The sequence below is a fragment of the Gigantopelta aegis genome, chromosome 5 (genome assembly GCF_016097555.1).
Source record: "Gigantopelta aegis isolate Gae_Host chromosome 5, Gae_host_genome, whole genome shotgun sequence".
In the NCBI taxonomy this organism is placed as follows: domain Eukaryota; kingdom Metazoa; phylum Mollusca; class Gastropoda; order Neomphalida; family Peltospiridae; genus Gigantopelta; species Gigantopelta aegis.
Window position 1 is genome coordinate 18,655,910 of NC_054703.1, and position 9,670 is coordinate 18,665,579.

Sequence of the window (9,670 nt, forward strand, 5' to 3'; positions counted from 1 at the left end):
ATAACCGTAAAGAAAATGCGCTGAGTGTGTCGTTAAATAAAACATTTAACATCCATGACCACTCGCATTGCTTTTGATTTTGTAGTAGACTGTTCTCGATTCATTGATTCTGATTTGGTTTATAAGACTTAAAATACACGTTAGTCATTGTAACTAAGGCTAGTAGGTACTGGGTTCACATACCGGTAGAGGCTATCAGGTAGTTGTAAGGATACTGCATTACATTTTTCATCCCGTTACCTAGTCACGTGAACTGCTAAATACCACGCGACGAGCTGCACCGGTCATGTCTGTTGAAGTGTACCTATAGACCAAACACTAGCGCAGTTAATGATTCATGGTGTGATCGCTCATCTCTCTCTCTCTCTCTCTCTCTCTCTCTCTCTCTCTCTCTCTCTCTCTCTCTCTCTCTCTCTCTCTCTCTCTCTCTCTCTCTCTCTCTCAATACAAATATGAAAAACAAATGTCAACTGACTTAACCATTTCACCGATATGCGGATGGAATGTGGCTATATACTGTTAGAGTATTTATATAATTATAGATCGGTAGGGTGAAAGCTCGTTTTCTTGCTTTTCCTGCTTAATAAAAAACATGAAAAACACATTCCACGATATTAAAAAAGAACAATGGAGACACGAGTCTGAAGACCTCTCAATTAGTTACTTCCTCAGCCATATGCTGGTCGTGCTGGGATCGCATTGATTGGGAGTGTAAAGAACTCCGACGTAAACAGCATCAATCAATCGGCAGACGAGCCGCAGACAGTGGGTGTCGGTGTCGGAGATAACCCAGTTCTAAAGTAAACCGTTTGAAGAGACTATCGAGAGTATTCCGGTATTTTTACTGTTTTCGTCGGTAACAGTAACACGGCTCTTTACTGACTGAAAGTACGTAATAAATATACTTTTTTTTTGCAGTATCAGTGTCTGTATAGCCGATGAAAAGTAGATCAATTTTCAACAGTGAATCCATTCCACCATCCTATCCTCCGTCCCAACCAGTGCCCTACAACTGGTATATCATATATTGTGGTAAGTGGTGTTCTGTCTTATGTGAAAGTGCATTTAAAAAGACCCTTCCTGCTAATGGAAAATGAAACAGGTTCCCCTAAGATCATATTGTATCAGAATTACCAAATGTTTGTCATCCAACAGTCAGTGGATCAATATGCTACAGTGTTGTCGTTAAACAAAACTAACTTGTGCCGTGTTCGTTATTGGTAATCATATATGGCAAATGATAAGGGGTACAATCTAGTTTAATTTACAAGAGCTACTATAAACATTGGGACAAGAATCAGTTAATATACAGACAGTGATGTTAGACATGCAATGTTAGACCTCACGATACTAGAGCTACTATAAACAGTGGGACGAGAATCAATTAATATACATACAGTGATATTAGACATGTAATGTTAGACCTCACGATACTAAAGCTACTATAAACACTGGGACGAGAATCAATTAATATACAGACAGTGATGTTAGACATGTAATGTTAGACCTCACGATACTAGAGCTACTATAAACATTGGGACGAGAATCAATTACCATACAGACAGTGATGTTAGACATGCAATGTTAGACCTCACGATACTAGAGCTACTATAAACATTGGGACAAGAATCAGTTAATATACAGACAGTGATGTTAGACATGCAATGTTAGACCTCGCGATACTAGAGCTACTATAAACATTGGGACAAGAATCAGTTAATATACAGACAGTGATGTTAGACATGCAATGTTAGACCTCGCGATACTAGAGCTACTATAAACACTGGGACGAGAATCAGTTAATATACAGACAGTGATCTTAGACATGCAATGTTAGACCTCACGATACTAGAGCTACTATAAACACTGGGACGAGAATCAGTTAATATACAGACAGTGATGTTAGACATGTACTGTTAGACCTCACGATACTAGAGCTACTATAAACATTGGGACAAGAATCAATTAATATACAGACAGTGATGTTAGACATGTAATGTTAGACCTCACGATACTAGGGCTACTATAAACATTGAGACAAGAATCAATTACTATACAAACAGTGATGTTAGACATGTAATGTTATACCTCACGATACTAGAGCTACTATACACAGTGGGACAAGAATCAATTAATATACATACAGTGATATTAGACATGTAATGTTAGACCTCACGATACTAGAGCTACTATAAACACTGGGACGAGAATCAATTAATATACAGACAGTGATGTTAGACATGTAATGTTAGACCTCACGATACTAGGGCTACTATAAACATTGAGACAAGAATCAATTACTATACAAACAGTGATGTTAGACATGTAATGTTATACCTCACGATACTAGAGCTACTATACACAGTGGGACGAGAATCAATTAATATACATACAGTGATATTAGACATGTAATGTTAGACCTCACGATACTAGAGCTACTATAAACACTGGGACGAGAATCAATTACTATACAAACAGTGATGTTAGACATGTAATGTTATACCTCACGATACTAAAGCTACTATAAACAGTGGGACGAGAATCAATTACTATACAGACAGTGATGTTAGACATGCAATGTTAGACGTCACGAAGGCTCTGCTGGTGGGAAACTGCTCAATAATGGCAATTACTACGCTAAAAATCCTAATATATTTTCTTCCGAGAATATTAACGGTAATATGCACCAGAACAATACAGCATTTCTACAATGCATAACAGTATATTCAGTATAGTATCTATGCTCAAAACGTATTCCCTACAGATAGCTAAACTTGGATCACGATGTATTGTTCCACCTCCGTCTATAGGAGGCCTGTCACTGTTACAGTGTTCCACTACATGCGCCAGAATCCTTTCACCAAAACAGAACCTTAACAGACAGGTTGTATTACATACATTTTCTTTCTCCAATATGATACGTCTATGTTAGGGTTTGGTCGGTTACTCATTAACCTGCGTGTAGAATGTAAAAAAGATTTAGCCAAAATTCATATGTAGATTTTATTGTCAATGGCTACTTTGGCAGAAACCCAGACATGAAACGATTAACGTAATGCTTTTGTTATAAAATCGGATAAACTAATCACACACACAGTAGCGGACCATTAACTCACCACAGCGAAACCACCAAGTCGAAGTGAATACAATATGTAGGCCATTCTATTCTGAAGAAAAACCGTGTTTTTGCTCTGAAAACCGTAAGCCTTTGCCATGGGTAGGAAACAAGCTCGCTCCCCTACGCCTATACATTGCCTTGCACACATATTGTTAAGACCAGTCCAGCATGCTCATTTCTCAACCAGGACAAGTACGTTTTGAAAATAAGCCCGTTTTCACTTGTTTAAAACTTGAAAAATCAATTACAAAACGGAAGAAGGCTTAACTTGATTACTGGCATGTAGTCTATTGGGATGGCGACATGTTAATATGACTTTCACACCATTGCTGACCATTTTATTGGGTTACAAGAGTTTCGGGGACATCCGGCCGGAAATGATCGCTGGTAGACTGGTAGACATATGGTTCGGTCTTAGCGAACGGTATCACAAAACACTCATTTATTTCTCCTGTAGAAGTCACACTTTGTAAGGAAACGAAATTAGTGTTTATTTAATAAGCGGATATTGGCTTTGTGAGATAATTTTGCTATTTGCTACACTTGTTACACTTGTTCTAGAGCGTGAAACTGGGTCAACCGAAAAGGAAAAAAACCCAAATCATGCTGTTGCTAATAGTAGTGGTGGTAGTGGTTGTACTGATGTTGGTGTTAGTGGTTGAACACGATGGTGGTGGCAGTAGTATTAATGATAGTAATGGTATTGGTAGTTGGTGGTGGTGGTGATGGATGTGATGTTAGTGGTGGTGATGGTGGTAGTCACGATAGTGGTTGTGATCATGGTGGTGGTAATAGTGACTGTGATAGTATTTGTGATGGTGATTGTGATCTGTAGCGGTGATGGTGACTGTAGTGCTGGTGGTGATTGTAGTGGTGAGTGTGGTTGTGATGGTGATTGTAGTGGTGATGGTGATTGTAGTGGTGAGTGTGGTTGTGATGGTGATCTGTAGCGGTGATGGTGATTGTAGTGGTGATGGTGATTGTAGTGGTGAGTGTGGTTGTGATGGTGATCTGTAGCGGTGATATTGATTGTAGTGGTGAGTGTGGTTGTGATGGTGATCTGTAGCGGTGATGGTGATTGTAGTGGTGATGGTGATTGTAGTGGTGAGTGTGGTTGTGATGGTGATTTGTAGCGGTGATGGTGATTGTAGTGGTGATGGTGATTGTAGTGGTGATGGTGGTTGTAGTGGTGATGGTGATTGTAGTGGTGAGTGTGGTTGTGATGGTGATCTGTAGCGGTGATGGTGATTGTAGTGCTGGTGGTGATTGTAGTGGTGAGTGTGGTTGTGATGGTGATTGTAGTGCTGGTGGTGATTGTAGTGGTGAGTGTGGTTGTGATGGTGATCTGTAGCGGTGATGGTGATCTGTAGCGGTGATGGTGATTGTAGTGCTGGTGGTGATTGTAGTGGTGAGTGTGGTTGTGATGGTGATTGTAGTGGTGATGGTGATTGTAGTGGTGAGTGTGGTTGTGATGGTGATCTGTAGCGGTGATGGTGATTGTAGTGGTGATGGTGATTGTAGTGGTGAGTGTGGTTGTGATGGTGATCTGTAGCGGTGATGGTGATTGTAGTGGTGAGTGTGGTTGTGATGGTGATTGTAGTTGTGATGGTGACTGTAGTGGTGATGGTCAGTGTAGTGGTGATGGTGATTATAGTGGTGAGTGTGGTTGTGATGGTGATTGTAGTGGTGATGGTGATTGTAGTGGTGAATATGGTTGTGATGGTGATTGTAGTTGTGATGGTGACTGTAGTGGTGATGGTCAGTGTAGTGGTGATGGTGATTATAGTGGTGAGTGTGGTTGTGATGGTGATTGTAGTGGTGATGGTGATTGTAGTGGTGAATATGGTTGTGATGGTGATTGTAGTTGTGATGGTGACTGTAGTGGTGATGGTCAGTGTAGTGGTGATGGTGATTATAGTGGTGGTCGTGATTGTATTGGTGATGGTGATTGTAGTGATGGTCGTGATTGTACTGGTGGAGGTTGTGGTGACTGTAGCGGTGATCGTGAATGTTATGATGATTGTAGTGATTATGGTGATTGTAGTAGTGTTGGTGTGTAATGGTGATGGTGATTGCAGTGGTGATGGACGATTGTCGTAATGGTAGTGGTGATAGTTATTGTAGTGATGAAGGTGATTGTAGTGGTGAAGGTGTTTCTAGTGGTGATGGTGATTGTAGTGGTAATGGTAACTGTAGTGTTAATGTGTAATGATTAAGGTGATTGTAGTGGTGATGGTGATGGTGATTGTAGTGGTGATCATGGAGGTGATAGTCGTGGTGGTGGTTATGGTATTATTATTATTATTATTATTATTATTATTAGTAGTAGTAGTAGTAGTAGTAGTAGTAGTAGCGGTGGTGGTGATGGTAGTGGTGGTGATCAGATATAATTAGGGGCGGGACGTAGCCCAGTGGTAAAGCGTTCGCTTGATGTGCGATCGGCCAAGGATCGATCCCTGTCGGTGGACCCATTGGGCTATTTTTCGTTCCAGCCACTGCTCCACAACTGGTGAAACAAAGGTCGTGGTATATACTATCCTGTCTGTGGGATTGTGCATATAAAATATCCCTTGCTGCTAATCGAACAGAGTAGCCCATGAAGTGGCGACAGCGCTTTTTCGCTATCAATATCTGTGTGGTCCTTAACCATATGTCTGACGCCGTATAACCGTAAATAAAAATGTGTTGATTGCGTCGTTAAATAAAATATGTGCTTCCTTCCAGACATAATTACCACATGTTTGACATCATTAGCTGATAGATAAATCAATGTGGTCAAAATAGTGGTGTAAACAAAAAAACTTCATTCACATACGCACTAACTTATAACATGACTGCAGGGCAGTGATCATCAAGTCTAATGGTTGAGCTATTGATCACATTACGACATCCAAAAATATAATGGATATGAAAATTGTAAGTAATGTTAGCGCCTTTAAAACAAACTAAAAAATATAGAGGCAACGGGAGAGAAAGGTGCTCCCCCTCCCCCCCCAAAAAAAAAAAAAAAAATTATATTGGCCAAAGAGTGACATATCGTGTATCGTGTGACAAATCGTGTGTTGAGTGTACGTGACAAATCGTGTCGAGCTGACAAATAGTGAAGCAACAATCCCTTTAAATTTGAATGAACTCCGTGTACGAGTATCTATTCATGTGTTATGGTCAGTGTGTAAATGTTTAATCAATCTTTTAGGTGTTGCAACTCTTCATCTACAAAACAAAGAAATGTTATTTTGGTTACGTATATATCCGGAACAAGAGCCAGTCGCTTCTTAGTGATGATGATGATGATAACTAGTTTAACGTGCCCATATACCACTAGGGTTTCGAACACGCCCACCCCGAGTCCGACCTCCGATAAACTGGGCAGAATTTTGAAAATAGCAATTAGTAAAGAAGTTAATAGATAAAATTTAAAATAAAAAAAAAAGGTTACAAGCCAAAAGTAAAAAGAATTGACTGCTCGGTCGAATATTTATATAATTTGGAGCATTTTAGAAGGACAGTCCAAAATTAAATAAGAGAAAGAAGAGAGGATCGGACTATTTAATAATATAAAAAAAAAAAAAGTAATTTCGACATAAAATTTTGAACGCAGATCTAAAAGTTTAAAGTTCGATCGATATGTCCACGCGAGTGGCCTCGTTAAGGCCGTTTGGGTGCATAGCATCTACGGGGAGGTGATGATGTTCCTCTCCTCAAAGTGAGGCACCAGTCTCCTGTAGCTGTGGGTGCTAACGCAGTGGACCATCTGTGGGTACTGGGCGCCGGTGACGATCTCCATGATTCTGTGGATGGTGTTGTTATCCATGTCATGCCTGAGGAATCCCTGTCGGTAAAGATCATCCCGGCGCGACGTCACTACTATAGCTTCCACTCGCCGTAGTTTGACCATGTGGATGGCGACCTGGTGGCCATCGGGAAACGTCTTGAAGTTTTCTTCGTAGACCCCGCCTGGCAATCTGTCGGGGTCCGTGACGTCTCCCACCAAGTACTTAAGAGTACTGGCCTTTGATCTTCCGCGCTGCCACTCTCCAGTCACCCGAAGAGGAAATAGAAGGCCGCGTCTTGGCTGGTTCGTCCCCCCCGGGGGGGGGGGGGGGGGGGGTCACGATCTTCCTCTTGACAGCCCCAACATCCAGAGTCGCCGTCACGGAGTCCCCCGTGGGTGGGGGTCTCGACGCAGACGAACGACGAGCGGGAACAGGTGACGCTGGTCGCGGTGCACTGGTTGGCTGCTCCACTTCCCGCATCTGAACAGTCGGTCCGGCTGGTTGGCGAGTCGCCTCCCGTCGATCCGTCCGGTTTGGTCGTGGTGGGGGCGGCGACGCAGACGGGACCGCCACTGGCGGTTGAGCCGCCAGCTTTGTCCCCGCATAAGCCGCCCCTGGCGCACGTTTCCTCTTCCTAGTTCCCTAGTGACCCGGTGTACGCGACGCGGTACTCCAACAGCGATCCATAACTAGCGATCAGTCCCTCCAGGTGGGGACTTGGTAATGATGAAAGTCATGAGAGAAAACCTGTCGCATTTTACTATTAGCCGCAAAAGGGTCTTTTATATGCACTTTCCCACAGTAAATATAACAGTTGTAGGGCTCTGGTTAAACCATTTAGAAGCATGTGGAGATTTTGAAACTGTACGTGCCCAAACAAGGTGGATTTTCGTTCTGTTGTAATCCGTTCGTTTGAAATGGAGAGAGTCACCCTAGCTAATTTTATTCAGAAGGCTTTGAAGACATAAAAAACAAACTGCCACAGTTCCTGGCAAGAGAGTGGCAGGACCAGCAATATGCACAGGTAATTGGAAGCCGTCAGGTCTACCTTGATATTAGCCGGGCAATGCTATCATTTCAAAGTTGTAGATGGAGTTCTCAAGTGCGATGTGGTCGATGACCTTAGAAATAACCACGAGGAGGCGGATACCAAAATATGCCTTCATGCAAAAGCAGTTGATGACACTCACAAGACTGGGTTAAAAGGAGACATAGTTATCCGTGTGTCAGACACTGACATAGCAGTAATCATGTTGTATCACTGCAGAAAGTTTGAGTCGCCACTCTGGATGGATGTTGGTACAGCTGCCAAAAATAACCGCAGATATATCAATATAACCGCTATTTAGCAGATACTTGACCCTCAGATATGTGCAGCACTACCATGATTCCATGCACTCAGCAGTAGTGACTACACTGGATAATTTGTTCGCAAGGTAAAGTTGAGACCATTGCTAAGCTGGAAAAGAATACAGAGGTACAAAAAGCATTTGAAGATATGGCGATTGAAGCAGAACTCAGTCATAACACACAAAATACCCTGCAAACATTTACCTCTAGCATCTATGGAGCAAAGGATACAAGCAAGACAACACTCAATGCCTTTCGATACAAGATATTTGAAAAGGGTTATGAACCAAAGTCAACGACAAAGAATCCGTTGGAGAAGCTGAAGGGCATAAATACAAGTGCCATTCCACAATGTGAGGCAGAGCTAAACATGCATATGAAACATGCATCATTTGTTGCACAAATGTGGGTGAATGCCGATCTCACTGATATCCAACAACATCCAACTGCATCAAATGGTTGGGGTTTTGACAACGGATCTTATTCAACTGATATGGCATGAAGGAACACAACTTCCAGAAACCCTCATTCCAGATGAAAACGAGACCGATGATGATGAGAGCATCGAAGAGGAAGACATGACAGTATCATTTGATAATGAGGCAGTCCTATCTGAGGATGAAGATTAAGGAAGGTGAAAATTGTTTAGGCAGGCAATGAATTAGAACCAGACTGGAACTCAAGTTCTGTTTTGATCGATAATGTTCTTTCTGTCTGGTGACTAATCAGAATAATGAACCTTCAGTTGAATTTTGATCACATCAATAACTTAGTTTAGATTTAGGGACACACTTTTCGTTTTGACCTAGTCGTGGATTTTGATTGTATTTAGTATAATCATATACTCACATTCTTTACTCGTGCTGTGGTTTTGGAGAAATCCCTTTTTTTATATCATGTGTTTTGGCACGGAATCGATAGTATATCGTGTGGCTTGCAGCTTGGACAGAATTCCCCAAAATTGATTATTCAAATTAGTGCCATTACATCACCCAGAACCATCACCTATGGACCGTATGAACTAATTTGTATCTTAAGTTTGGTATACCAGACTTTTCACTGTTCAACTAATAGTACACTCAGAATTTCACTAGACACTGGTGAAAACAATGGATCAATGTATGTATAACTATTACAACTCTTGTTCATGCAAAAAGTATCACTGCTATAACACTCACACTGAGAATTAAAGGCAATGACTAGATCAAGTAAATATAATATTTCATTGTTCAAATGTGGAAATAGTCATATTATCATATTCATATAATATTACAATCAAATAGAAAACTATTTAGTTATATTAATCATACATTTTCATTTCACACTCTTTGCATTTAAAGTAGACTAACTACAAGAATTGACATTAAGAATCACGAGTCTTGTTTATCATACCAACAGAGAACATATTAATGTTTTGATGTACTCG

At 41.1% G+C, this 9,670-nt stretch overlaps 1 protein-coding gene across 1 annotated transcript; it reads left to right on the top strand.

Annotated features, from left to right (window-relative positions):
• Positions 1 to 3,429: 3,429 nt before the first annotated feature.
• LOC121372986 lies at positions 3,430 to 4,488 on the top strand. Its single transcript, XM_041499424.1, has 3 exons — positions 3,430 to 3,505; positions 3,954 to 4,106; positions 4,355 to 4,488. Exons 1-3 carry the CDS (start codon positions 3,430 to 3,432, stop codon positions 4,486 to 4,488), a joined length of 363 nt encoding a protein of 120 aa, XP_041355358.1.
• Positions 4,489 to 9,670: the final 5,182 nt, after the last annotated feature.

Coding starts and splice junctions, on each gene's coding strand:
- LOC121372986 (XM_041499424.1), top strand. CDS start 3,430: ATGACTTTCACACCATTGCTGACCATTTTATTGGGTTACAAGAGTTTC. Junction 3,506..3,953: donor CCGGCCGGAAATGATCGCTG/GTAGACTGGTAG, acceptor TGTGATCTGTAG/CGGTGATGGTGACTGTAGTG. Junction 4,107..4,354: donor TGGTGATGGTGATTGTAGTG/GTGAGTGTGGTT, acceptor GGTGATCTGTAG/CGGTGATGGTGATTGTAGTG.